We start from the raw sequence: 26,723 nt of genomic DNA, 5'->3' as shown, positions 1-26,723 counted from the left end.
GCAGGAGATGAAGAGCAAGTCCAAGATTTGTGCCAACGTGTTCTGCGGTGCTGGAAGGGAGTGTGCTGTGACAGAGAAGGGGGAGCCCACCTGCCTCTGCATTGAGGCAAGTCGTTCGAAACGTGTGCTGGACACATTGTCTTAAACACAAAAGTGGCTGTGCTACAGAACACCTAATTCATTTAGAAATTAACTTTTCCTGTAATTAAAATAGATTTATCGAATAAAAGAGGGCGTTATTGCTTTTTAATCCTAATACTTATAAACAAATTTTACTCAAGCCCGTTAGTCATAACAGGGAATTAATGTTGTGTTTTGAAACTCTTTTAAGGGCTTACCTGAGATACAAATCAGTGAAAATAAAATAAAAATAAAATAGTCGAGGAGGTTTGGAACCAGTGCATTGATGTGTCATTATTAACCAGCAGTGATTCATACAATCAAGCCTTCCTTCTACACAGGAAAAGTTATGTTTAATTAAACAACATTTCCTTTGTGAATTGTGTCCCTGCAGTATGCAAGGAATCATGCTAGAATGATATTGAACCTTTGCTCTGTGGAAAGTCCTCATATGAAAGACTTCCCGTAACAAACCTTTTGTAAGCACTTTGTCACAAAATGGTGACTAAATTTATGCACTATAGCTACCATTGTTTATCATATGACCTGTTGTACCCATATGTTGCAAGCGTACAGCATCAAGCATACAATTGTTTTTATTATGATAAGCGGTAAATGTGTTTTCTGTCAGAGTAGAAATCATTGTGCCAATTCAATGAGATCTGTTTTGTTTTTTTGAAACAAGAAAACCAACAAGCTACCCTCATGTATGAGGAATTACAAGTAATCGATTTGAAACACCCTGTCCTTGAAAACTCCAAAACTGGTTGCAACTAATCCTGTTAGGAAATTAACTGTACAAGTCTTTTTTTTATGATTGCCTAACTTGGATTTAGAGCCTAGTTGATTTAAAAAAAAAAAAAAAAACCTGCATGACGACCAAAATGATGTATCAGTATTGTATAAATAAACTGGTGCCCATATGAATTGACACCTTGTGGTTACAGATACTCAGGCAAACCCACAATTATTGTTTATACTCAGGGTAATATTATTGATAGGAACCACTGTACTGTATGTCATTCGTACTACAGGGACACATTGCACTGGTACTTTTTTCAGAGTATTGAAAATAAGCTGTTAAAATGAATCGTTCGTGCCTCATTCCCAAGGAAAGCCGATAGGGGACAAGGCAGCTGACTGTGAGGCAGGGTAAAGCCACCCCACAAAGAGGGCTTATTAAAACTTCCAACATCAAAGCGTTTAAAAGATGTCAAATTATAATTGGATTAGCCTCAGGAAAAAGGAATTAAAACAAAAAAAGCGTCACTTGTTAAAGCAGTTTCAGGGTCTGCCAGCAAATGAATTTGGAGCGGCTGCATTGCCAACAAACGTTTCAGAACAGCGAGCAGGATAACCGTGCAAAAAATAAATAAAAACAGGAGAAAGAAGCAGCTTCTCTTAACATACCGTTTAATTAATACTCTTACAGTCTTTTGGCTAAAATCTTTACTCAAAGCACATTGTTAATGTGATGTGTCAGCTGCTAAACAGTACCAAATGGTGTTAGAGTTCATCTAGCTGTTGTTGAAAATGTTCCCTTCTTTGCTGTGCAGCAATGTAAACCCCACAAGAGACCTGTGTGTGGCAGCAATGGGAAGACCTACCGTAACCACTGTGAGCTGCACCGTGATGCCTGCCTCACAGGCCTAAAGATCCAGGTCTCCCATGACGGACACTGTGAAGGTAATTGCGAGGAATGCATGCGGTAGATTTGTTCACATACAGTATATAAACACATAAAACCATGTCTTTAATGTCTGACAATGTAGTTAACCTCAAACATTTTTTATGTTATTTTTGCATTTTGCTAGGCTCAGAATCTTGCAAACTGGCATCTTGTGTACAGACTAAGTGTTCCAAATTCATTAGTTCTGTCATGAGACACCTACATCTTAAGAGACAGCAGGATTAGGTTTTCCCTTGGCAGGATTCAAGCATTTGGCTTTCTGGTGCAGAGAATACCTTCATAATGCCAGGATAGGTCAGCTTCACCACAATGAACGCTTACTGTACATTCTTTTAAGCTATAGACAAGAATAGTCCATGATGCCTTTACCCTGTCTGGATTGGGCATAATTAGAGTGAATGACTTGGGTATTAGGTAAAAAGAGCATTATTATTTAAATAAAGGGAGTCTTTCATTGAGGTGTTAACTGGTTATAATTAATAAAGTAACAAACACAAAAGCTCTCTGTTCACAGAGTGCTTCAATTCATATCTTTGCTGCAGGTCATGTATTCAATTGACAGCAGCTTTTTTTTTTTGGTGTTCATGAAACTGGGAGTCTTGCCCAGGTCTCTTATGGCTGGCTAAGAAAACAATGGACAGTATTGTTAACAGTAGTGAGGTGGGAGTGTAAGCTGTTTGTTTCTTTGAAAATATAAGGTCGCCCGAGCCCCTCTTAGAAATAATTAATTAGTGTTGTTTTCTTCTGAACCCTAAGAGACCAGGTGGGACTTATGGATTGTTTCTACATGTTCTTCAATTGAACCACAGTTTAAGCCCAGATCTGTACAAAGCTATGTCTTGACTATTAAATGTTGAATTGATGAGAGGACTGGATATACTGCGGTATAGAGAGTATACATAGAACTGGAAGCATGAGCCTCTTTTACAAGTACCAAGGTTAAAGTACAATTTAGTTTGGAAGATATCCTTTTTATTTTATTAAAAGATATCCTTTTATTTTATTAAAAAACAATCAAGAAGTTTACTGATGTTTTCCCACTTTTGAAACACTTCTAGCTTATCACAGACCCATTGTAATGACTCACATTTTAGCATCTCATTTGTTATTTACAAAGAAAATTCATAAAGAAAATTGACAATTCCAAATGTAAATGTTAATTCTTTTATGGTCATCAACAAAGTAAAAAAGTAGCATCCCCAAGTGTAGAGGGTGCCTAGTGTTAACACAGTTCATTTAGCAGCATCAATTCTACAGTGGCTGATCTGACATCTGGTGAGGCTGCTGACAACTTACTCAGTATACCAGTCTAAGGAAGGAAATGTGGCGACCAGCTTCATACATTTTTTGACTGACCCACGATTTACTTGCAAATGTGGTCATTTGTTGGGCTGAAAAGCGGTCCCTTTGATGTAGTTTCCATGACGCTGCTTGACAGCTCACTGATGTGTGCCTGTGGTGTGCGGATGCCACAGCACTCGCTTTATTATATAAACTAGCGCTCATTATACTTTGGCTGCCTGTTGTACAGCGTGTCTTGGGCAATGACTAAAATACTAATCACTGACTCGGTTCCCAAATCAGGATAATAGACATCAACTGCTGTGACGCTCCTGACCAGACAGTGATAGCCACAGCTATTTTTCTAAACTAGCTCTGCCTTTATTCATGTACTGGAGTGTTTGATGTAGCCTGATTGTCGGCAGTATAGCTTAATTACTGTGGAGAGTGAGCTATCCATACATCACTGTATGTGTTTGCAGTTTGATGCTTAGGTCAGAATTAAAGCTTAAAGCTTAGAACTGAATTAAAGCTGTTCTGTACTACAGTACATGTACTACACCATAAAAGCACTATTTAACACACAATATACATATGTGTGTGTGTGTGTGTGTGTGTGTGTGTGTGTGTGTGTGTGCGCGTGTGCGTGCGTGCATGCTTGCATGTGTGTGTCTGCCAATCATAGATGTTGTACTTAATGATCACTAGTGAATCCTTTGTTGTTGAAATGATTGCTTTTGGTGACACGGTGTATCAAGGTGTTCCTAGCACAGCTCCTTTCTACAACTGACAGATTTGTACTGAGCCATGATTGTCCCACTAATTATTGTGAAAAATAATAGGATTGGGATTCTATATAGAAAATGATAAAATGGCTTGTGTGCCTCACAACGCACCCCAGTAAGAATTGTCTTACCGCACACCGTGTCTTTGGTTATTTCTCACATACAGGGTGATATTGTACTGTACTTGCAGTAGCTCTACTGGCAGCACAATAAATACAAGCTACAAAAACGCAGCGCACATTCCACCCTTTCTTATGGACACAGCATGCAATATATTTGAACATATTTTGATGTATTTTTTTTCTTTCAGAGAAGAAAACTGACAAGGCAGCAGCAAGCCCAAGTAAGTAACAGGTTGTCGTCAAATATGAGAAGGTGGCTTTATTTCGAGGAAGTGTGTACATTGTTTATATTTGATCAATCAACCAATCTGTTGTACAATCAAATAAACAATAAACACACTTTTTTTTTTATGCAGGGAGGATTTTAACCCCCTCCTGGTATAATAAAAGTATCTCAAAAACCCCAAACAATCACAAGGCAAACAAGGAAACCCTTTCACTTTGTTTGTCTTCAGAAAGATAGCAAACATGGAAAATGTAGCTTTGTTAAATGTCTTTGGGTTAGTGTAATAGGGGTATGGTTATCCACTGTGCGAGATTGGAGAGACACAGAAGTTGCATCTGAAAAAATTGCTACTCACGGTTGCTATTCTGGCTTTCTCAAGTGTCAGTTTTATGAAACCCACATTTTAATCTGCGAGGTGCCTGCGACTGTGAGTCATCGCAAATGACTTTTATGAAACAAGCCCGAGGCTAGTTGTCAGTACCAGTTCCAAATGATGAGGCTGCTGACATAATTTTCTCCAGCCATAATTGTTCATTTTTATTGTTTTGAATAGTAAGCCCATATTCACTTTATGGATTTTTTTTTTCTTCTTTTTTTTAAAGGATCCTTGAAATATATATACTTGATGTCCAGGGGGAGGCAGATCAAGATAATACAGACATCAATTATATATAAATAGATTCTTTTTAAACAGTAGCTGTGCTGAGGTACTGTGTTTTTCAGAACAGAGTTCACTGATTCAAACTGGCAAAATGTATTCATTGGGTGTTTTAACTCCTTGTTGACCCGTCATTTGTTTAGCTTGTTAAGTAATATATATTTTTTTTATTTATTTATTTTTATACTTTGCTATAACATTTAACTTGTGTTTTGTGGTTGTGAGTTCTAGCAAAGATAGCTCAAATGTGGAGTATATTACTGAAGATGTGAGTTAAATTTGAGTTTGCTCATTTTACTTCTACTAGACATTTTTTTCCAGACCAATATGGCAGAAGGATAAATAGGACTTTGACTCCCATGCTGTGCTAGTATTTACCACCATATCCTCCAAGCCTACAAGCTCAATAGTGTTTTTATAGTGAAGTACAGTAGCTGAGCTACATGTGCAGCTCCCAACTAACCCAATTTTCTTCAGGTATTCTGTTTTGTCTGTGTCTAAAGGGAACAGACATACAGTAAGCACATTCGGGCATATATACTGTGAGAAGCTTAAACACAATGCATCCACCCAGACAATTATCGTTTCTTTTTTTAACAACCAGAGCTTCCCACTCATTAACACCACTTCATTGCCTTTTCTGTTGATTTTGCAAAACCAAACATCGTAACAAAAAACTACTTTTAGACAAAGAGGGGCCCTTTCACAAATAATTCAGTTCCCATTAAAATGTATTTCACACAGGAAAGAAGGAGAACCTACGCAGGAAACATAAATTGCTAATTTTACATGACAACTTCAGCATTACTCATCTTCCACCTTTCACTGTTACTGCTTGTGTTTACATACACCAGCACCCCACTTCACTACTCACTCTTCCCCTGAGTCATACAGCATCCAGGAAAGAGGTGGGTGTAACATTCCAGACAGGGATCCTGAAACAGGAGCTGGACTCGGATTAAAGCGTTGAGTTTTATAACTGGTAAAAGGAATTATTTGTATCTAAGCGCATTAAGCCATTTAAAAAAAAAGTAATTCAGCTTTAGTACCCTTCTTGAACAGTTCAGCGTTTTTTTTTCTCCCCTAAATATGAGACTGAAAACCCCAGAGCACATTATACATATCCAACAGCTGGCATGGCTTTTAAACAGTAAAAAACACGGGCAGAAATGAAACTTGAGAATCCATACCCCATTGCCACCAAACTCCTTAGGGCACACTTTATGTTGTTGAGAAGAAACATCATTTTGTAACGAACCATAGCAGTTATAGATCCTTCAGCCATGCCTTATGTCTGGCGCCATCAGTCTGTGGACACCTCCCCCCTCAGCCACAAAAATCTCCCGCTGTTGGAGAAACATTCTTTCCTGATGGCCAGCCTGCATCACATCATTTAAAAATCAGAAATCAATCCATGCTTCCTCTAAGGATAAAAAGGAAACATCCTCAACTAGGTCAACAGAGTTTATAAATGAGCTGGGAATGTAACTCTGTTTACTTCAGCTATGCCTGTAAATATTCGCCTCTGGCCAACCTACTATGGATATTTGGTAATAAACTGCTTCAATTTAAATGTTTAAAAATTTTTTTTTTTTTTTTTTTATGGTATTTTTATAATATTGTTAAATGCTACTATGTGGTGTTTTTTCTTTGAATGCATTTATAGTAGCCCGGCCTCTGATATATGAAGTAATGGGTTTGTGTTGATGGATTCGTGTTTTCTGTTTTTCCAGTTGTGTGTTACGTGGCCGATCGTAATGAGCTGCGTAGCCGTGTCATTGAGTGGCTGGAGACTGAAGTTGTCCCCGACGGCTGGTTCTCCAAGGGCTCCAACTACACTGAAATTCTGCACAGATACTTCAAGGTGAGGCTCAGTTCTGTTCTGAGCGTGTGTATTTATATAATATTCTACCAAGTGCCAGTAAATAAAAGAGCAGAGAGTAGTTTTATATTGAAGGTTCTTTTCAATTATAAAAATGTTACCTTACATGAAAACTTTTTTCGTGCTGTGTTTTGCCGTTCTCTCGTTTCCCATTTCAGAGAGACCTGCCTCTTTGTTGAGTTTCCTCAGCAAATCCTTTGGGTATTTTCAATTTAAGTAATGCAAATAAAATGCCAACCGTCAAAGTGCTACTTGATTAAACACCAACTTGTTTTCAAAAGACTGCAGGAATCAAGATGTACCTGCTCACATCAATAGCAGTACCCTGTCCTTCAAATACTGCTACCTTGTCAGTGGAGGACGCTGGCAATCAAATTAGCATGTTTTTAAAATGACTAAGAACCATATAAGGTTTTAGAGTTATGTTTGTTATAAACATTTACTAATTATTTAGAGGGGGGGGGCTGAATTGGATATGTTCACGTTATGTAAAATACAATTTAGAACAGGATGGCACATTACACGAAGGCTAATAAAGGCTCTAAAAGTACTAGCATGCCTTGCACTACAGATTTTCATTTTTGTATAATGATAGGCAGGCCCCTGAGTTTTTATCAGTGGGTAGTTGCTCACCTGGACCGCAGAGTAGACCCCTACAGGAAGGTGCTGATTATGACTTCAATGGCAGATGACAGAAGTTAATTATTAATTGTGAGTTTACCATGGCAATGCCTCTCACAGGGGGTGACATCTGCTGTGCTCATTTCAGAGTGCTGAGGTTTACTTTCTCTAACTTCTTAAAGCCTTCTTTGTTGCCAGATTATTTGTGTGACAGCCATCCCAGGCATGTTATAGACACACACAATTACTTTAAATTAGTGGGCTACCCCATTGAGAAAGACCCCGCCTTCACTCAGCATCAAGGAGGAAATTCTTAAAGGCAAAGGGAAGCTGAACCTAGTCTCCTCAGTCTAATATTTTTCACAGTAGAAATAGTACAGTTTACCAGTTTTAACCCTTGCAAGCCTTTTTGCAGTTTAGCCCAAGAGAGACTGGTAAAAAGAAAGGTAAACATGGCTACAAGATCATTTGTGACAGATGAATATTACCCAATAGAAGTAAAAGGGAATATTTTATAAGGGTGGTCAAGATATATTGTTTCTAGTTTTTCTTTTTCTTTAAAAAAAAAAAAAAAAAAAAAAAAACTTTCACAGATGCAAAGGAACATTAAGTTTACCAGTAGTTTTCAGCAGTTAGACATAGACATTCAGGAACAGATGGGGTTATCAAAGCAGGCTGCTGTCCAAAAAAATGGCAATACAATTGTGGTAAATATGAAATAATTACTAAATGATACTGTACTATACTAACTTGAAACAAGTTTAGCCAGTTTTACCAAGTTTAGCAAGTTTAGAGTTTCAACTACATAGGACTCTAAATTGTAGTTTTCACTCTTAGAATATGGTCACTTACGAGTTGCAGGTTATAAGAGGTGGTCTCTAGGATGACATCAACATCCACACATCTAATAGGGGCCAAATTATAAAATGAATTACCAAAACAAAATAATAATCTGAGTCATGCTGACAAGAAAACGGTTGAATCCTAAAAACAGGACTGCTTGCCTGGCTCACAGCTTTAATAAGCTAGTTAATTAGTGGCCGACACTGATGACCTTTGACACTGTCTTCTGGGCAGCACTCTGCATTTCTCCTGAAGGCCGGGCCAGGCTCCAGAATTACACTTGTCATGGTGATAAGGCTAAGAAACAAACTTGGTCAATTCTGTGGACTCACAGTATTTTACGGTACAATACCTGTCCTTTTTTCAGCGGTTGAATAGTTGTAAATAATATAGCTTTTGCTGAGATTCAACAACTTCAGTGCTGTTCTGTGTAACGGAAAAGTAACCATTTGTCAGGAACAGGTGAATTTGTAAATCTGTGTACCAGTAGGTCCACGTTTAAGCCCTAATTCTACAAAATAGGACAATGTGTGCGTTTAGTGAATCTGATTGTAAAATGATAACACAAGGAATTGACTAACAGTCTGTTCATTTGATGTGATATGGGCTTTGAGGAACAGAATTGCAGTCTTTCAAAACCTTTTTCATTTATTTGTATTTATTTAGGTGTAAACAAACAAAACAAAACAAAACAAAAAAAAATGTTATTTTAGAAAAGTTTTTTTTTTATTTCTGCAAAGCAAAATGTGGAGCCTTAAAGCAGAGCACACAAAAGCCCTTGCCTTAAAAAGACTGAGCTGGAAGACTTGTCAGCGGGGCTGAAATTAATGGTGCCCGTCACCAGGCAACTGTTCTGCATCACGTGATCATTATAAAAGCAGTACTGGAAGCTGAATTGAGGGCTTCTTTTTAAGAAACTGAAACCCTTCTTTAGAGAGCGCTTCGTGTTTGCTGATTGAATTGACAAAACAGCCTGTTTCACTCTGATGGGTGTTTTGTTATCCAGCTAAAAATCTGGCATTTTCATTTACAGTGCATATTCTCCTGACACACAAATGATGGTGTTGCAAGTTTCACGCAAAGAACACAATACATAGAAAGATGAGGAGAATACATACTATATTACATATCTGACTTAGGGATTAAAACCTGATTGTTAAGTATTTCTGCTATTTCAGTGTGGATTCCTGGTATGTATTGCCCAAAGATACTTACTTGGTAAATCTATTCCTTCTATCTCAAAGTACATGTAGAAGAAAGGTAGATAACATGTTATCGTGGGGTACTAGGGTCAATGTTAATGATTTAGATAGATGGGGCACAGGACTGTGATCTCTTCTCAGGTGATATTCCACTTATTAATACTGAGCTGTGTGTGCTAATCAACACCATTATCATTACCCTTTACTTCTAATTATACAGCAGTCTGCATGTTTTTTTTTGTTTTTTTTTGCAGTCTTCTGTGAAACAGCAATATGTTTGCATAGCACTTCCTGTTAACTATATAATTTATGTGTAAAGCAATTGTATTAAAACAATGCACTGTGTGTTTTCTTTAGAACTACGACAATGGGGACTCCCATTTGGATTCAAACGAGTTCCTGAAGTTCATTCAGCACAACGAGACAACTGTTAACATCACCAATTACATGGATGAGGAGAACAACAGGCTTCTCAGGTATGCATATCTCCTGCTGTGCTCCCATTTTAGATGAGGTTCTGTAATGTGACCCTCTGAGGATAGTTGGCAATCTGTTTCCCAATCTTTTATTTGGTTGATTGCGAACCAGATGGGCAATCATAATTGTATATTCAGCACAAGTTTTAACACACCTAACACAAACAGAACCTCTCTGAACACATCTCTTTTGTACAACAATGGCATGCAAGATCAGAAATGTACTTGCTCTTTACTGATTTCAATACTTGTCTACATTGGCATTCAGCACTTGTAATGCATGTAATACAGCCACAATGCAGACCCTTTAATGCCCTGTTTTAGCTACTGAGTAGTAGTAGTTTGCCAGTATTGGCCTGGTAGAGTCATGCATTGCTTTTTAAAAAAATACTGCCGCATTGCAATTCCTGTGTATGCCACTTTCTCTGAACAATACAGCAGTGCCTTTCCATGGCACAGTGCCACTTAATTGTGACATTAATTTGCCACCCAAAAAATCATCATTGAAATGGGAGTAATATAAAGATCTGGAATCTAGCTTTGTTGAATTGCTTGTGGGCTCAATGGAACCTTCTAACGAAGACAGTCTAAATGTGCTGCTTGTTGCCATTGGTTGAAGACTGATTTGTGTGTATTTGTTTGTCAGGAGCCTATGTGTTGATGCCCTGATTGAACTCTCTGACGAGAATGCCGACTGGAAATTGAGCTTTAGTGAGTTCCTCAACTGCCTGAAGCCAGGGTTTAACCCCACTGAGAAGAGTGAGTATTAACCCATGTAAATTATTAAATGTAATGAGACTTGTTGTTCACAAGATTATTGTCTCAGAGAGACCCAATCCATGTTACCCCTAAACATACAGTACATGAACAGTACATAAAACAAAGCATGCATTGAAAGTAGGATTTCTGACAGGGCTTCCCAGCCACTACATAATCCATGTGATAGCTCAAGTAGTGGGAGTTCAGTTCCAGAGTGTAGCCAGTGAATGCCTCCAGTAGGATGTGCATTGCTACAGTTTAATGAGGCAACTGACAGCGCTTCTGCTTTTTCAAGCCCTATGGGTTGTCCCAACAAATGGTTTTGTAAGCGTTAAACACACTTTTAAAACCAAGTCGTTCCCATATTGAGCCTTCTCCCTGGTTGAACAACTAATATGAATTATGTTCTGTTTGAGGATATTATATAATTCTACCATAATTGTAAACACATTGCAATAACCCTTATCAACAAAGAGGAGGGAACAGTGTCCTTAACTGTTATAGGACTAAGTGCATACACAATAGGGCCAAATATCTATCGACTTGTTAATTTTAATTATTATTATTATTATTATTATTATTTATTATTATTATTATTATTATTTATTATTATTCATTAGTCATTTAGCACAGATGCTTTTATCCAAATCGGTTTACAGAGACCAGGGGGTGAATTATTCATCACAACTGCTGCTGCAGAGTGGCTTACAATAGGACCTCGGTTTTACGTCTTATCTGAAGGACAGAGCACAATTGGGTTAAGTGGCTTACTCACACACAGTTAGTCAGTGGCTGAGCAGGGATTAGAACCAAGGACCTCCTGGTATCAAGTCTTTTTTTCCCTGGACCACCAAGCCTCTTCTGATGAGAAGAAGACAGAATCAGGTAAGGAAATTATGTTTGTAGTCGTGTCCTGTTTTAATAATAATCTTAGTCATGTAAGAATGCACTAGTCAAAAATGTATTGGTTTTGGTAGTGGTATACCAGTGTAGAAGGCCTTCGGACAAAGTTGTATTAAATACTGGCTAGCAAAGCTTGTTTTTCATAAGGACCGCGACTAAATATGAATATGTGTAATATGGCATTACTGCATTAACATATTAAAGAAAGTGAGTATAGCTCAGCTGCTACAACACTTCCTTGTGTTTCCTCAGAGTGTGCTCTTGAGGACGAGACCTACGAAGATGGAGCAGAGACTCAAGTGGAGTGTAATCGCTGTGTCTGTGCCTGTGGAAACTGGGTGTGCACTGCCATGACCTGCGATGGTAAGGACACTTCAAAAAAGTCATGCTACACCCCACTATTGTAGAATTAATTATTTCTTCAATTGCAGTCAAATGTGAAATGTCAGGTTGTCAGTTCTTACTTGACTTTAATGGCAAACAAAAAGCAACATTGTTCGCTTATTGCTTCACTTATTTGGGAGCACTGTTATTGGTTTGAGCTGGAATTAATTAGAAATACTGCTCAGTGTTTCAAAACACTGTTGAATTGTAAGACCTGCTGCTGTGTGGTCCTAGAATATTGGAATGTTCATGGCTAGAATGTTCAGGGAATTGCAAGCCTAAGCGCACACTCGCAACATGTTGCTGTCTTTCAGAATCATGTCAAATCTTCGAGCTAATTTGAATGTGCAGGAACTTTAATAATGTCTCTACCCTAAAGGTCATACAGTACGAGCTTGGTGAACAGAGTTCATTGTAGTGTGATTCTTGAAATTAACCATTGTAACACAAAAGGCCTGATTCACTAAAGATTAATGCCAATTTTGCACCTACTTTTCACTTTTGACTTCAGTCCATTTTAAGAAATAACAATTCTTGGTTACCTTACGGAAGTTTTGATTGTCTAGCTGTTCTTAATGCTGTAAATTATAAAAACATGACATGAAAAACACTGCCTGAATTGATCAGGTGGAGATATTTTTTTCGAGGACAGAAGTTATTATAATTTAATGAGTAACTAAATGCAGTGTGGCCTAGCCTGCTCTCATGTGAATCTTTGTTTCTGACTGACCGATTTCTCTGGTAAAATAACATTTAAATTAAGTGTTTCAATTTTGGTGCCGGTGTTGTGAATGAATTACCAAATTGATTTTTTCTTTTGTCTCCAGCTAAGGATAAGAAGGACGTTCCTGAGGACACAGACCTGACTGCACAGGAGGAGATGACTGAGGAGGAGTGGACCCGACGTGTGGAGGAGCTCAATAAGCACCAGGTTTGTTTTTTAACACCACAGTAATAGGGGAGAACCCCAAGCGGCAGTGCGCATAGATCACAAAGTTATGTCAGATATCTAACAGCATTTGGCCCAGACAGCAAATTTGTATGCTCCTGTCAGAGTATATAATCACTAAACATCAAACAAAAACTACATTTGGAAAGTACACTCCAGAACAATGAAAAGGCCCCACACTGACTCAACTGGTACAGAAGCTGGGGAAGGTCTTGTGTGTGTGGCACCACCAGGTGGCGTGTGGTACACAAACTGCTGTGACTGCGTGACATGAGGAAAAGGGTATGAAAGGGTAGAATTCAGTGGTCAGTCTTCATGTTGTTGAATAAGGAAACACAGGTATGTGCGCAATGTGTTTGTCAACAGCTGTGTGAGTTCAAGTGAGTCACGATTATTGGGCTTCAGGGGGCAGGGTTGGACCCAGTGGATCTAAGAACATACCTACACCCGGCTTGTGACTTCAGGAGTAAGTCGACTGACAACTGCACAGGAGGATCGCCATCTGCAATGGGTGACCACCAGGGGCTATTTCGACACTGTGGAGCAATTTGCACAACACTGATGGGCCAGCATTCAGATCTTCATGTTGTTGAACCTAGTATCATTTTCCCACCGGTCCGTTTGGATGACTCCCTATGAGACACACTTGGACATAGACATTTTTTAAAAATCTGTACCAAGTATATATATATATATATATATATATATATATATATATATATATATATATATATATATATATATATATATATATATATATATATATATATATATATATATATATAGTGGTAGAGTAGAGACAAAGTTTTGGAAAAAGCTTTGCTGTGCATGTATATGTATCCAGTGCTCCAGTGTAAATATTGATACATCCATTGTTTACATGATTTTGTTTACTTTGGTTATCCAGGAAGATATCGAGTTTACATACCATCAATGTTCCCAATCTTGTTTCAGTTAACTTTTGAGCAGTGCAGCTCTTAGTTTAGTTCTCTTTTTTTTGCTCGCTGTAGGCTGTTACATATACATCCATTTTTATTACAACAGGTTGAAAGCAATCAGGTTAAATGAAAGGACCTAAAACATCTATGGCTCAGTTGTGAAGCTGAGTCAATTTAACTCCTGCTGCATGACTCCCTTATTGGAGTACACCAGAACTACAGTGCCGTAGCTGAATCAAGTTTTTATTGTCTTGGCTTTCATTAAATTACATACTTGGAGGACCTCCTGCACACAACGCTGATAAAAGAAGCTTGCATTTAAATAAACTGCAGTCCAGCTCTTTTCTACTATTTAAATAAGTCCTTTAATTATTGTTGAACCTGTGTCGATTCGCTGAAAAAGCAATCAATCAGTCAGTCAATTTTTATTTTTATATAGCGACTTTCACAAAAGTTTGCCTCAAAGCGCTGAACAAGAGAAAATAAAATGAAATAGAAACGTATTTTTAAGAATACAGAAATGAAAAAAACAACACAAACAAGTAATAAATACATAAGTAAATACATTAATAATTAAAGAGCAGTAAAAATAAGTATAATTTACAGAACTGTGAACGCTGTGTCGGCAAAGTAAGTTTTCAGTCTTACTTTAAAAACAGCAACAGGGGGAGCCTCCCTCACAGATGGTGGCAAGACATTCCACAGTTTAGGGGCTCTGTAAGAGAATGATCTGCCACCTGCATTTTTTTTCTGTATCCTTGGAATGTTAAGAAAAGCTGCACCCTGTGATCTAAGAGGCCGACTAGGAAAATATGGAGACAGGAGTTCTTTTAGGTACAGCGGACCATGATCATGGAGAGCTTTATATGTCAGAAACAGGAACAAAGGAACAAACAGGAAGCCAGTGCAAATCTACCAAAACAGGAATGATATGTTCATATCTCTTGGTTCTTTTTAAAACTCTGGCCACAGCATTTTTTTCAAGTTGTAATTGTGAAATAGCATAGCTAGAAATACCAGAGAACAGCACTTATAGATTACAGTAATCGGTCTTTGATGTTTTAAAAGCACGCCTTAGTCTCTCTGCATCAAACTGAGAGAAAATACATATGTTTACCAATATTTTGTCAGTGAAAGAAGGATATCTTAGTGACATTCCTGATATGTTGCTCAAAGGAAAGATCTTGATCAAAAGTAATGCCTAAATTTCTCATTTCAGCCTTCCAATTAGAGGGCAAGCTACTAAGAGCTAGGTCAGATAACTTTATGTTACTTCTGCAATTTAAAGGTATCAAAAGCATGGTCTCAGTTTTATCAGAATTTAGCATCAACATTTTTTTTGACATCCATTTTTTGATGTCAGCCATACAACTAGTCAGTGCAGCTACAGCTAAGTTTAAATGACAAATATAGCTGCGTGTCATTGGCGTAGCAGTGGAAGTTTATCTCATAACTTCGAGCAATATCCCCCAAGGGGAACATATATAGTGAGAAAAGAATAGGACCATGAATTGAACCTTGCGGAACACCCCAAGTAACTACGGATATAATGGAGGTGTCTTCCTCAATTTTGACAAACTGTTGGACAAATAAGAACAAAACCAAGACAGGGCATTCCCTGACAATCCTACTCGATTTTCGAGGCGGTCAATTAAAATAGTGGTCAGTGGTGTCAAATGCAGCACTTAAATCTAGCAACATAAGAATTGAGAGTAAAACCATATCGGAAGATAGCAATTCATCGTTTACAACTTTAGCAAGGGCTGTTTCAGTGCTGTAAGTGTTGCAGAAGCCATTCTCATTGATGTTGCATGCTACAAGAAATTTGTTAAATTGATGAGCCACCACTTTCTCTAAAACTTTGGATGGGAATGGGAGATTAGAAATAAACAAGACAATATGTAATGATCCAGGATGTTCAGTGCATGAGTGGTTATTTATTTATTGATTGATTGATTGATTTATTGTTATCAGTATTATTATTAGTAGTAATAGTTTCAAAACAGACACTGTTGTTTGAATTGGCAGAGGCTGTTCCTTTTTAAATTCTTTCTGTCATTTGAACAAACTGATTTTAGCCATTCTCAGCTGTTTAAAAACAAACAAACACACAGCTAACGTTTTTATTATCTTTTCAGGAAACAGTCGAGAAGTCCAAGAAAGTCAACACCAAAGAGATCTAAATATGAAGAAGCTGAAAGAGGAACACAGGAGCATCATCCATCGTCCCATCCTCTTGTAAGGAAGAGCGAGCGAATGCTTACATTTTCCTCTGTATTTGAAAGAAAAACATGCTGTTGTTTGATTTTGTATTATTTTTTTTAAATATATAAATGGGGTAGTAATCCATGTGTGTTTATGTAAAGCACAGTAATTCATGTATCACTGCAAAGCTTTGTGAGTACATTAAGAGCTACAGAATACAGATTGTCAAAAGAAATTGCCGTAGATTAAATCTTCTGAAGGGGGGAAAAAGAGAAGTAGCTACTAAGTGAAAATACAGTCTAGATACCTCTCCCACTTTGCATGAGCTGGTAAATATGTGCCATGGCACCAGTGGGTTAACAAAGGGCAGATGCGTAGAAGATAGAGGACTTATTAACATCTTACTCATAGGTTGCATTGTAGATGAAATCTTGTAAGAAAATATATTTTAACACTCTCATAAAGAGCCATTGCAAAAATACATTGTAACAGTGTTAATATCTAATCATAATCTGTAACTATAAATTACTTAATAGATTATGCTATATATAACCACTTACAACAGATACCAAAGCTGAAGTGTTAAAAGATAGCACAGTACACTCGTCTTGCGACTAAGCTTGTGGTGTGGTTAAGAGTGGCAAAATTAATTTTTCTGTAATGCTCATTTGAAACAGACACAGGTTTAGTATATGTCGTTATAGGTCCATATAATATTACAAATAGTATACATGAACATGTGTTAAAATAAATTAAGTCTATGGGATGCTTTATTTTAAGTGGGCATTTGATAAGGGAGACAAGATTACACATCCAGCATCTAATACATGCATATGCAGAAATATATTCATGTATATTTCACAAATACAGAAATGAGGTAGTAATCTATGTGTGTTTTATGTAAAGCACAAAATCAATGTATCACGTTTTGTTTTTGTCACTTGAACAAGATTTACATCATGTTGTATTATTTAGAAGGTTATTACTAAGTTAGGATCATGGTTTTAATAGAATTATTGGAAGTGTCACCAACAAAAGTCTTTTCCAATGTACATGGCTCTCATTTGACATTTCACAAAGGTGCTATATTTTTATTGTATGATGCATTTTGTGTAGCTTTTTTATATAACTTTAGTCTTTTTTTTATTTAAATTTGATCGTATCTTGGAGGGCAATCCTAAAAAAATACAGAAAATGCACATGTTTTATCTTTGGTGGGTGTTTTGCTTTATTTCAATTATGTACACACTTTTGTTTAACAAGCCCCATTCTTTGGTTTGATTTCAAGTTAGTATTAGATGGTGTTCATGTATAAATCACCTAGCAGCCATAACAGAGTGTTACATTTTCTGTTTTAGACTTTTCTTGTTCAAGAGCAGTTTTCAGCATATGAGGTGTCTACGATAGTGTGTGAAAATACATTTTTGATGGTGCTATTTGCTCTTGAATGACCTGCTGTCTGTAACTGCAGTTAAAGGAATGTTCAAAACTTTATGCAGCTCTGACTTAGCTGAAGTAAAAGCAAGTGTGCTTTGCTGGAATAGAAACCGAAGCTTGTAACAACACAATGGTTGAGTTTGTATCAGCTATGAGACATAGGTTTACATGCACTGGCAATTTACCATATAAAACAGAAATGATGGGTTAAATGCAAGTAAGAGGCTTATGTTGGTGGACAACCACGACTACTGACAGTTGATTGGTCTGGTAGGTTAGAAAAATATGGGAAACTATATGTTAATTTTTGTTACGACTAGTTGGCACATTTTAAACAAATCTCACCTCATAAAACTAACTGCTCAAGTTGGAACCAAAACCTGATGTGTGACTTGTTATCTGGTATTACTGTACTATTCCAGATATTTCATTACTCTGGACCCAGCAACAACGATATACCTGTTTTACAAGAACTAGTATCAATGGACATGACATTATTTTACAGTTTTGAGTTTCACCACCCTACCCATTATTGCAGAATCAGTGCCTTAAAATATAACGTAAAAGCAAAGGTATTAAACAAAGAACTCCTTCAGTGTGTTTTAACACCTAGAACCAAACTAGCCGGCATAGCTGTAGTTTTTTCACCCTGCAATTGATCAATCTAGCATTGAGCACAGCACGAAGCTGGCAGCAAATCTTTGTAACTTTGTTTTTGTTTTGTTTTTTACATTTTGTTTTTTGTCACTTGAACAGGATTTACATTGCATTGAATTCTTTAAAAGGTTATTACTAATTTAGTCAGGTTCACTTTTATTTTACTACTTGTATTTTTTTTCACAAATTTTTGTTATACATGCCAATAAAATGTCTTGATAAAAACACTTGATGAAATACTTTTTATTGTCCCTTACCACTGAACATGCCCTTACCCAAGTATGGAACTCTTACACCAAAGGAAGGAAACCTACACGGTTACTAAAGATCTCATAACATGGATCCACCCCACTGGACCAGTTCACACACCCTGGGTAAAGTGTTACATACTTTTATAAAATTTGGAGTTATGTTTGCCAGTGCTACTGAATTTAGTTATTACCCACTCCATGATCTATTGTTGCTTCTTGCCAAGTTTCATTGCTGTATAGCACATTCTCTCCACTGAGCAAATCTGTGAAATGAGAGTGGAGTTTTTCACAGCATTTAAACATGATTATCTAAGTTTTAAAAAGACTCTTGTCCAGATTCAAAAAGCAATGCAAAGGAACTGCTTAAGCGTGTTGTGACAGAAGCCAACAACCGTTTAGAACCATTTTCTGAATATTAAACCTTGAGTTTTTAATCTTATTAAAGAGTTAATGCTTTGTCAATAGGGCTTTATAACTCAAAACAAGAGGACTGGGTTGAATGGGCATGTGGACTGAAGGGCTATTCCATGAATATGTAACATTTGATAGTCTTTAGTATCTACTACTGGGCAAGCCCCAGACATTTTAAAAATCAGACTTCTTAGTTTTAGGATAGACCCCAATCTTGGGCTTGCAATTAGTCTGATATCAATGACTTACTAGTGTAATAAATGTACCATTTTTTGGCATACCTTCAGACACTCTCATGTGAGGCTCAGTGCTGCTGGACAAACAAAAAGAGCTTTTGTCTCCAGTGCAGCTCTTTTCAGGAACACGTAAATTCAGCATAAAAGCCATAGTTGTCATCAGACAGTCGGTCCTCGGAGGTAAAGCGACACTCCATTGAGTTGTGTATATAATTATATATATATATATATATATATATAGATATATACTATATATATATATATATATATATAATGGGACTGCGTATGTCCATGGCTTTTTTATTTTAAAACACTGTAGTCTCCTGTGCACGGAGATCCAGAGTGATTATTGAAATGTAGATTGAAACCGGTTGACAGATGTTGGAGATGTGAATCCGATAAAGGGAGCTATTACACAAAATGGAGTCGTAGGAAATTACAATTACTGGACCAGAATATGTAGGCATATGTCTAATATTTTACACATAACAACCCCTTTCAGCCCTTTAACTGCAATTTTAGGAGATTTTAGTCTACATTGAAAGTTACTAAACCACAGTCCAAAATATTACTCATGTTAATTATAGCAGTACATTAATACATTTACAAAAAGTGAATGGAATGATGCTGGAACCTGAATATTACAGATATAATATTATTTAGAATTATGTTCTATAAGTTATTGATTCAGAAATAATAATGTATGCTTATTTAGATAAACCCACATAAATATGAAATATAGCCCCTTTTTTATTTTAGAGATTTGGATGTTGAGTCTTTCTCTATTTTATACTCGTTTTAGTGCATTTTTGGTATTCCAAGGTTGTCATTCCATGGAGAAAAAAAAAAAAAAGTCTTTGACTGTAATTTCGAGTTTAGGTTATTTATTAGACTTTCTATTATTACAGGGGCACGGGCGTTTTGGATAGGTTTGTCAGTTTTAAAGATATGTGCTGTCACTCCTTTTTGTCCATTGTTTTCTTTTGCCAAACGTATTTTTGTTGCATGTCAATGTTTTTATGTGTTTTTAAACTTTAATCGATTGTTTCACTTGTATAGACAGATGTTTGTGCAACTTTATTGAATACTTATGTATTGTACATTCATGCATTGTACGTTATTTGAAATTTAAAAACGAATAAAATTTATATATATATATATATATATATATATATATATATATATATATATATATATATATATATATATAGAATGGCGTGTGTTACCGCACCCATGTTGTGTGTTAGACAACAAACCATATTTTAAAAAACAATTCCTGTTCTACATGGTGGGACGGTCTGGTAAATCCTAGTATGGACATGTAACACACTTTTTTTGTTACGATTCTGTAACTGAACGATATTTTAATATATGTAACAGGTTACATAAGAATTAAACAACACACAATGAAATGCTCATTGCTGACATCGACAAAAGGCTCACAGCTGTAGCTGAATATAAATTACTGAATCCAACAGTACCAGATGCTGTTGAACTTTGCACACATTTTCTACACCCTCCTCCTGCACGACCAGCTAGGGTTACCCCTGAACATGAATATTAGACAGAGCTTCTCGCTTCCAGAGGGCAGTTTGTTTGTTATCCAAATTCCGGGCGATAATGACTGTATTACCCCGGATGGTTTTCCCAGGAATCTTTAAATAGTTTTAATTGTTCTTTGAATCTCTTAATAGGCTGACACTTTTCGGTTTGGAAAGCAGTCCGTGATTTCTCTAGCTTTAATTAATTAATGTATTTAATTTAATTTTATGTATTTATTTATTTAGGTTTTTATTTTTTTGTTGTAGTTAAATATCCTCGACTTCTGTGCCTTCAGGAAAAATGGACGTCAGTGAAGTTTTGGAAGGGGAGAAAGTCTTGAATTTATCCAGACTGAATTTGGATAACTTGGATTTAGATCATGTGGGCGAGGAAAGGAAACGGGACACTCAACAGCTGTTTCTGGTTTACAACAGATTTATTGTGCTTCCTGGTTCGATCTGTCACTTTTCGAACCTAGTCTTTCTTGACATCAGCTGCAACAGACTGGCTTTTATTTGCGAGGAAATCCTCCGGCTTTCCAAGCTCAAGACCCTCGTTGCAAAAAACAATAGGCTGAATGAGTTCTCCCTTCCAAAGGACTTCGGGACCATGTCCCTGGAGGTGCTTAACTTCAGTGGGAACAGATTTGAGGAGTTCCCAAGCGAGTTCCTCAATCTACAAAGACTCCAGTCCCTCTCTCTGGGAGGAAACAGACTCAAATCAATCCCCACAGAAATAGAACAATTAACAAGGTAACGTTAGTTAAACGAGACCTCGAGCACCCTGGAATGCTATCATTTGAAATTAGATTGCAAATGTTGTGTCAGATTCACAGATGGTATTTCTTGCAAAATGAATACATATGTAGGTACGATTTAAAAAAAAAAAAAAAAAAAAAAAAATGCACAGGTTGTCATTAAATATAGCTATAGTAATAGACCCGCCCATATTACTATGCTCTTTTTCGATTCTTGTCACTTTCTTTTTTAAACTTTTAATTTTACCTTTTAACTTTGCTCACTCAACTCTTTTGACTTAGCTACACATCTGTATGTTTGGAACTGATTAAATACCGTTTTAATTACTTTCACTTTTCCTAAGAAGCATTCAATTAAATGAAGTGCCCTGATCAAAGTGTAGTGTCTGGTATTGGCAGTTCATACCTGGTACAATGACAGTCGCAGTCTGTACATTTTATATATGATAAATGACATGAGAGTGGGACCATGTCACGATGACATGATGAACTTTCAGTCACAGTGGTGGCCAATTACAGTCCTGGAGGGCCATAACTGATGTAATTAACTACTTCTATTATCTATGTTGCCCTGACGCACTAGTTATGAGGTTAATTGATAATACACAGAAAACTGGCAGTTGTCAGTACTACACTGCAGTATGTGAAATAGACTAGTGTACATACATGAAGACACTTAAAAGACACTCCAACAACAGGAGTGGAAACAAGACTCCTATTGCATAGCAGTTTGATCTATTCCTGGTTTTACCTTGAGCTTAATAAAACACACATGAGCTTGTTAGATACACTGTGGCTAATCAAGGTCATAGTAAAACTGGAATGTGTGAAACTGCTATGCAATTGGAGTCTTATTTCTGTCCCTGAAACAGTATTGATATATTAAAGCGGGGCTCTCCAACCCTGGTCCTGCAGAGCCCCAGATTCTCAGGTTTTATAGGTGTCTATGTCATCAATGGCTACAGATCTGAAACACATGTTAATTTTCACTAATTAAGCCAATAATTGATGCAATTAAGTAACTGAAAGCTTGGTTGAAATGAAAACCAGCAGACCCAGTAGCTCTCCAGGACCGGGGCTGGAGACCCCTGCATTAAAGCATGTAGGAGTGTTTGAATCAGTTCTAATCAGTACAGAAATTAAGTGTCCTTATCTAATTGTTCTTTTAAAATACCGCTTGTCTGGTATTGGCATGCATACCTGGTGCAATTATAGTAGCCATTGTACTTTTAATACTTGATAAATGTCATAAAATTGAAAAAGTGTAGGTCTGTATCACCATGACATGACATTACATGTCACCATACAGCTTTTATGACTAGAGAGTGATGAGATTAATTGATTGATTACACAAAGATAACTGGCAATGGTTTGTACTGCAGTACGTAGCTCTAAATATGGACCCAGCCTTTGTAGGACCAAAGAGGGACACATTCTTCGGTGTTTCTGTACACAGCATGAGGGTGTAGGGTTCAGACTTCTCTTCTCTTATAGGTATATACATTGCAAAGTATATTGCAGCACTGGGTCACTACCCGACTTAACAAAAAAACAACAACCTCTGAGGTTCCACTAACCCATGTAATTGCTGTAGTAAAACGAGCATGACAATGCAGAACAGGTCGCTATTGAAGAAAACCAGCTTTGCCCAACTTGTTATTTAATTAATGGCTCTTGTACAACATATACTGCACCCCCACATTTCAACTTTCGACACTCATTTAATTTCAATTTGCACCACCAGTTCTGTACTATTGAGCAGACTGAGCAAGCAGTTCACATGCCTTTCTGGAAGGAGGAAATCTGTCGATAAGCAGGTATTCATCAAACAGTACTTGGAGGAACATTAATGTTTTCATGTTTGAATGTCCACAAAGCTTTTATTTGTATTAAGTTAACTTTTATATTTTTAAGGGTAACAACTACAACAACAGTATTAGATTTTTGGCACAGCTTTAAGGACCAAGGTTAACCAGCTTTTAATAAAAACTATAGGCTATTAACAAAATTATAATGCAAAAGTGTGGACATATATTGTCCATCTATATCAGTCAACATCCGTGCCTCGGTCTCTGGATTTGGGCAAGTAGTTCAAAAGTGGTGGTGCATTATGGCTCTCAGCCTGCATGTGCCACCAAGTTATAAATTCAAATAACAGTGCAATTGGCACTTTAGTTCAGTCTAATATTAAATCACTTCAGCATACTAATTCAGACGCAAACTGATTTTACTAAACAAAAGCATGCAGCATTACACATGTCAGTATGAATCCACAAAGGTACCTGCATGCAGAAGAGTTTATGTCACATGGGTTGAAGGAGTTATCTTTAGCCAATAAAGTATACACTACAAGACCTAAGTACTTTTTGCCAGTGCATTTCAATCAATGTTTGTTAGGGTGTTTGCACCAGTCCGGCTTGTCCAATGTGCACTGTAGTACTGTACAGTTTCTGTGTGGCTGCATTTTCATACATGGTTCTCCTTGCACTGTACTTTTGCTGACTCGAGCTGGTACTGAACAGAGGGAACTTACTATTGTTATTATTATTATTTTTCTGTATTTATTGTTTTCAGTTTTAATTTTAGTGCAAAAAAACTTAAATGGGGGGGCATGTACAATATTTATAAAAGACTTACAAGCTGACCTGGGCAGATATCAAGAGAGGCGTGGACTTAACATTGTGGTTCATTTATGTCTAAAAATACGGTAGAATCAAGTGTCCATTAACATGTAATTCCTTAGAACAAAATATCCACAACTAATATATAGAAGTACATTGTGTAGATGTAGATTTTTACTTAAACACAGTAAATATTAGGATAGTTGACTGGAGGGTTGTTTTTGTATTTATTTTTTTCCGGTGCTCCACTTGTGGTTATATATATATATTGCAGTCACTTTTACACAAGCCCGTCAAGTGGTCGACCAAGTCACAGGGGAATTGGTTTGGAAAATATCTGAGGTGCCACTGAGATCACTTCAGATTCATTACTGGCCTTGTTTTCACATGGGATCCCAGTAAAGCAGGAATAGCAAGACATCCGGTTTACTTGCTTTCACAGATTAAACAGAAATTAATTGTTTCCATATATTGAATAATTAAAATCTACAAAAACTAAAAGCAAACTGAATATGATTGTTTGCTCTTTTATATACTTATTTACTTAGTCTGTTTTGCCGATGTGCTTTCTGTTCTTAAATACAATGTGAATTTATCATCTTTTCCAGCCTGGAGCTGCTCTACCTAGGGGGAAATTCCATTACTTCTATTCCTACAGAGCTTGCAAATCTCCCCTACCTCAGCTACCTGGTACTGTGTGACAACAGAATACAGAGCATCCCTCCACAGCTAGCACAGTGAGTCCTCTTCTCTCTCCACCTTACTCTTGTATTGCAGTACACTTTAATGTTTTCATAATTACATTCAACATCCAATAACTGCCAAAATAAATAATAGACCAGGTATACAAGCATAATAATAATAATAATAATAATAATAATAATAATAATAATAATAATAATACATCTTTAGCATGTAAGGTTGCATATGTCCCAAATCCTGAATCTTCAATTGTGTTTGTGTTGCAGGATGAACTCTTTACTATCCCTGAGCCTCCATAACAACTTGCTCACTTATCTTCCACGCGAGATTCTCAGCCTGTTCCAACTGCAGGAGCTCAGTCTCCGTGGCAACCCACTGGTTGTGCGGTTTGTCAAAGATATGACCTATGACCCTCCTTCACTCTTAGAGCTGGCAGGACGCACGGTCAAATCCCGAAATCTCCCTTACAAGCCAGAGGACTTGCCAGGGAACCTCATCAGGTACCTGGATTTGGCCAGCAAGTGCCCCAACCCAAAATGTGGAGGTATTTTCATCCTTTTGTCAAGCTCTTAATCAGGAACTACACTAAATGTTAATCATATATACTACTGACTTGTAGTCCAGATAGGCGATGTAATTCATAGAATGACTGGCTTGCATGATTTTTATCCAAAAATATGTTAAACCAAATTTTAAATAATGTGGTATGTATGTGTTGATGACTTTTAAAACGCACCCTTTGAATAAGCTCTGTTATCCATGATTTTAAATAATTTGCTAGAAATATTTTTTTTATTCATGAACCAGTCAATGTTGGTTGAAAAATGAATGAATGCATTGTTCCCATCTTTTTACACAATGTTAGACTGTAGCTGGTTTCTCTTTTATAAACACATGAAGCTGTCTTTCAGGACCCTATAGAAAATAATACAAATTTGTGTTTGTTTGTTTTTGCTCCTGCTTCAGGTGTCTACTTCGACTCCTGTGTGCGTCACATCAAGTTTGTAGATTTCTGTGGCAAGTATCGTCTCCCCCTGATGCACTACCTGTGCTCCCCGGAGTGCTCCTCTCCCTGCAGCTCCAACCCGCAGAGCGACGCCGATTCGGAGGACGAGAGCAGCGTCCCAGCGCACAGAATGCAGAAAGTGCTGCTCGGCTAAGTTACACCAGACTCTCAATGGGAGGGGGAGGGGGGTCTGCTACCACCACCGAACTCACTTGATGTTCCAGTTTTTTAGCGCTGCCTTTGCTATTGTGTTACAGTCATTCATTTTTTTTCCTCCCATAAAATGTATTTAGTTTTTTCTCTAAGAACAGTTTGAGTGAGTTTGATGGGTAACAAACTGTTTTTTTTTTTTTTTTTTTTGTTTGTTTGTTTTTTTTTTGTTTTTTAAAGTAACATTTCAAGCAGGTTTAAAAAAAAAAAAAGAAAGAAACCACACACACTGCAATGTTTAATCTCATGGTGCCTTTTTTTGTTTTTTGAGAACCAATCAATGGGTGACATCGTGTTCTTTGTTCACCTGATTTTTTAAAGTTTTGTTTCCCACCGAGGATTACATTTGGCGCAAATGAATGCTTAACCACTGTGGATCTCAATACATTATATATTTATAAAGGATGACATTAACAGTTTCGCTGTTTAAATTAGTTTTTCAACATTCGTGGGGGCCAATTTTCACCTTGCATGTTTAAAGGGAAAACATACTAGAAGCTAATGATAGATCTGATAAATCCACTCTTATAAGTGAATCTTATTATAGCATTTGAAAGCAGTGGTAGAGGGTAATTCCAGGATAACCAGTGCTGTAAAAAACTAATAATATCCAGGTGTAGGTTGATGAAGTTGACCACTGATTGTGTGTTTTTAAGTTATGGATGAGCCACATGCTATGCACCCCTTTTTTTATTTTTGTAAATAGAAAAAAAAAAATGACTAAAAATGAAAGTGCCTGCTGTACAAGAAAATTGAAGCAAAAATACATTTACCGCACATTGAACATTTTTTAAACTTGCTTGCTAACACATTTTGTGTTTATTTATATATACAAAATAAGTACAAAAT

At 36.9% G+C, this 26,723-nt stretch overlaps 2 protein-coding genes across 2 annotated transcripts in view; both read left to right on the top strand.

Moving 5' to 3' along the window:
* The window catches only part of fstl1b (follistatin-like 1b), a 36,445-nt gene extending 18,082 nt beyond the window's left edge, over positions 1-18,363 (top strand). The window contains exons 3-11 of the mRNA XM_041259362.1: positions 2-106; positions 1,677-1,806; positions 4,187-4,219; positions 6,616-6,746; positions 9,788-9,906; positions 10,553-10,665; positions 11,821-11,931; positions 12,780-12,883; positions 15,978-18,363. Coding sequence (XP_041115296.1) covers positions 2-106; positions 1,677-1,806; positions 4,187-4,219; positions 6,616-6,746; positions 9,788-9,906; positions 10,553-10,665; positions 11,821-11,931; positions 12,780-12,883; positions 15,978-16,022 — 891 coding nt within the window. The 3' untranslated portion in view covers positions 16,023-18,363. The remainder of the gene's footprint in view (position 1; positions 107-1,676; positions 1,807-4,186; positions 4,220-6,615; positions 6,747-9,787; positions 9,907-10,552; positions 10,666-11,820; positions 11,932-12,779; positions 12,884-15,977) is intronic.
* A 2,352-nt stretch (positions 18,364-20,715) lies between these two features.
* Positions 20,716-26,070, top strand: LOC121320755 (leucine-rich repeat-containing protein 58-like). Its single transcript, XM_041259361.1, has 4 exons — positions 20,716-21,330; positions 24,565-24,693; positions 24,925-25,202; positions 25,625-26,070. Exons 1-4 carry the CDS (start codon positions 20,879-20,881, stop codon positions 25,816-25,818), a joined length of 1,053 nt encoding a protein of 350 aa, XP_041115295.1. The 5' UTR covers positions 20,716-20,878; the 3' UTR covers positions 25,819-26,070.
* The last annotated feature ends 653 nt before the right edge of the window (positions 26,071-26,723 follow it).

Source organism: Polyodon spathula, chromosome 9 (genome assembly GCF_017654505.1).
Source record: "Polyodon spathula isolate WHYD16114869_AA chromosome 9, ASM1765450v1, whole genome shotgun sequence".
NCBI classification, from domain to species: Eukaryota; Metazoa; Chordata; class Actinopteri; order Acipenseriformes; family Polyodontidae; genus Polyodon; species Polyodon spathula.
The sequence above is the reverse complement of the archived record's forward strand: the minus strand, read 5'-3'. Positions and strand labels throughout refer to the sequence as shown.